We start from the raw sequence: 2,508 nt of genomic DNA, 5'->3' as shown, positions 1-2,508 counted from the left end.
CTGATCTTCTTAGTATGTGTCAAAGGTTCTCTGACAATTAGATTAATGAAAAGGGATCATTTCCCCCAAATATTAATTATCTCTCAATTTAGTATATGCAAGTATGAACATAGGCAATTCAGTGTGGTTAATAAAGATATATTAGACACAGTACTTCACTAAAAATTCTGGTGTCTTCTCTTCCCTTGCTAACAAAGGAGCTATGAGAAAACAAAACCATTCCTCTGTTCTGGATTTCTTACTCCTAGGAGTTAGTAGTCATCAGGAACAGGAAGACTTCTTCTTCGTCCTTTTCTTGTTCATTTACCCCATCACACTGATTGGAAACCTGCTCATCATCTTGGCCATTCGCTTTGATGCTCGCCTTCACATCCCTATGTATTTTCTCCTTGCCAACCTCTCCTTTGTTGACATCTTCTTCTCCTCTGTAACCATCCCTAAGATGCTGGCCAACCACCTCCTGGGCACCAAAGCCATCTCCTTTGGAGGATGCCTAACACAGATGTATTTCATGATTGCCTTGGCTAACACAGATAGTTACATCCTGGCTGCTATGGCCTATGATCGAGCTGTGGCCATCACCCGTCCACTTCATTACACAAAAATTATGAGCCCACGGACCTGTGTCCTGCTAGTCATTGGGTCTTGGGTGGTTGGAAATGGCAATGCCCTCCCCCACACTCTGCTCACAGCTAGCCTGTCCTTCTGTGGAAACCAGGAAGTGGCCAACTTCTACTGTGACATTACCCCTTTGCTCAAGCTGTCCTGTTCTGACATCCACTTTAACGTGAAGATGATGTACCTGGGAGTTGGTGTCTTCTCTGTGCCATTACTGTGCATTGTCATCTCCTATGTTCGGGTCTTTTCCACAGTCTTACGGGTTCCCTCTACTAAATGTGTGCTCAAAGCCTTCTCCACCTGTGGTTCCCACCTCACAGTTGTTTCTCTGTATTATGGGACAGTCATGGGCATGTATTTCCGCCCTCTGACTAGTTACAGCCTAAAGGATGCTGTGATAACTGTAATGTACATGGTGGTGACCCCAATGTTAAATCCTTTCATCTACAGTCTGAGGAATCGGGACATGAAGGCTGCCCTGGGGAAACTCTTCAGCAGGAGAATCTTCTCACAATCAATGTGAGGTCATCCTACATTCGAGACTGCCCTTAGAATTTAGGGTGCACTTGGAAATCCATCATTCCTCTTGAGGAAGCTTTCTTTGCTCTTTCCAGCTAGAAAGTCCTCTTCTCAGAAATCAATTTATGATAGATCATTCTGTACTCATCATTGTCCATTTAGCAGAGTGAAAGCCCAGGAATATTAGGTTCTTATCCCAGCAAAGATACTGATTATCAGAGTAAATCTGAGAAGGTTTGAAGCTCAGCTTCTACATCTACATATTAGGAATAATAATATCTGTCCCACCACTGTCACAGGTGTGAGGATTTCACAATTCAAACCAAAGTTCACTTCACTTTAAACCAAAGTCCATGGTTTGAAGGATATAAATCACTATTTGAATGTCAATTTTAATTGGACTATGATGTTAATCAGCCCTACTATGCTTGCTAATCTCTGAGGCAGGAGCTGTTATATCACTGTACCTTTTATAACCTCGGTTATATAAAGTGTATCCAATAATTCTTGATAAAAAGTAGGATGAACAAATGAAAATATCAGCCTCAGAATTGTAATCTAATTATGACAGACATGGGGATTCCCAGATGGCACTTGTCGTAAAGAAACTGCCTGCCAATGCAGGAGACATAAGAGATGCCAGTTCAATCCTTGGGTCAGGAAGACTCCCTGGAGGAGGGAATGGCAATACACTCCAGTATTGTTGCCTGGAGGATCCCACGGACAGGGAAGTCCAGTGGACTACAGTCTATAGGGTAGGGTCACAAGGAGTCAGACATGACTGAAGAGCCTCAGCACGTATGCAGGTAATGATAGACATAATCAGACTAGATACTCTCTGTCGTTGTTGTTTAGTTGCTCAGTCATGTCTGAACCTTTTCTGGCCCAGGGACTGTAGCCCACCAGACTCCTCTGTCCGTGGGATTTTCCAGGCAAGAATACTGGAGAGGGTTGCCATTTCCCTCTCCAGGGGATCTTCCCAACCCAGGGAATGAACCCACATCTCCTGCACTGGCAGGCAAATTCTTTACCACTGAGCCACCAGAGACACTATTTACCCAACCCTTGAAATCTTTAAAGGAAATTACTTGAGTGGATACTTTGTTCTTTCTGTATTGTTAATTAAACTAGACTGTTTCAAAAGAGTATAAGATTCTCTCTAAAATCTTACTAAAATGACACTCATCAATAGAGTCATTGCACCTAAAAGTAATAAATATTCTGGTTTAATTAATATAATAAAAGGCTGATTTAATTATAGCATGAAACAAAGTTACAAGAAAATTGACTGCCAAATCATAAATGAAAAAAAAAAAAAGACAGCAGTATTGAAAACGATGCAACCATGTTTTTCCAGCATGGCTTGGGAAG

At 41.9% G+C, this 2,508-nt stretch overlaps 1 protein-coding gene across 1 annotated transcript; it reads left to right on the top strand.

The window, feature by feature from the left end:
• Positions 1-202: 202 nt before the first annotated feature.
• On the top strand, positions 203-1,141 carry LOC139038942 (olfactory receptor 1A1-like). Its single transcript, XM_070478403.1, has one exon. The coding sequence runs from the start codon at positions 203-205 to the stop codon at positions 1,139-1,141; it is 939 nt and encodes a 312-aa protein (XP_070334504.1).
• The last annotated feature ends 1,367 nt before the right edge of the window (positions 1,142-2,508 follow it).

The sequence above is a fragment of the Odocoileus virginianus genome, chromosome 17 (assembly GCF_023699985.2).
Source record: "Odocoileus virginianus isolate 20LAN1187 ecotype Illinois chromosome 17, Ovbor_1.2, whole genome shotgun sequence".
Lineage (NCBI taxonomy): Eukaryota > Metazoa > Chordata > Mammalia > Artiodactyla > Cervidae > Odocoileus > Odocoileus virginianus.
Note: the sequence above shows the minus strand (reverse complement) of the source record. Positions and strands in the feature narration are given on the sequence as shown.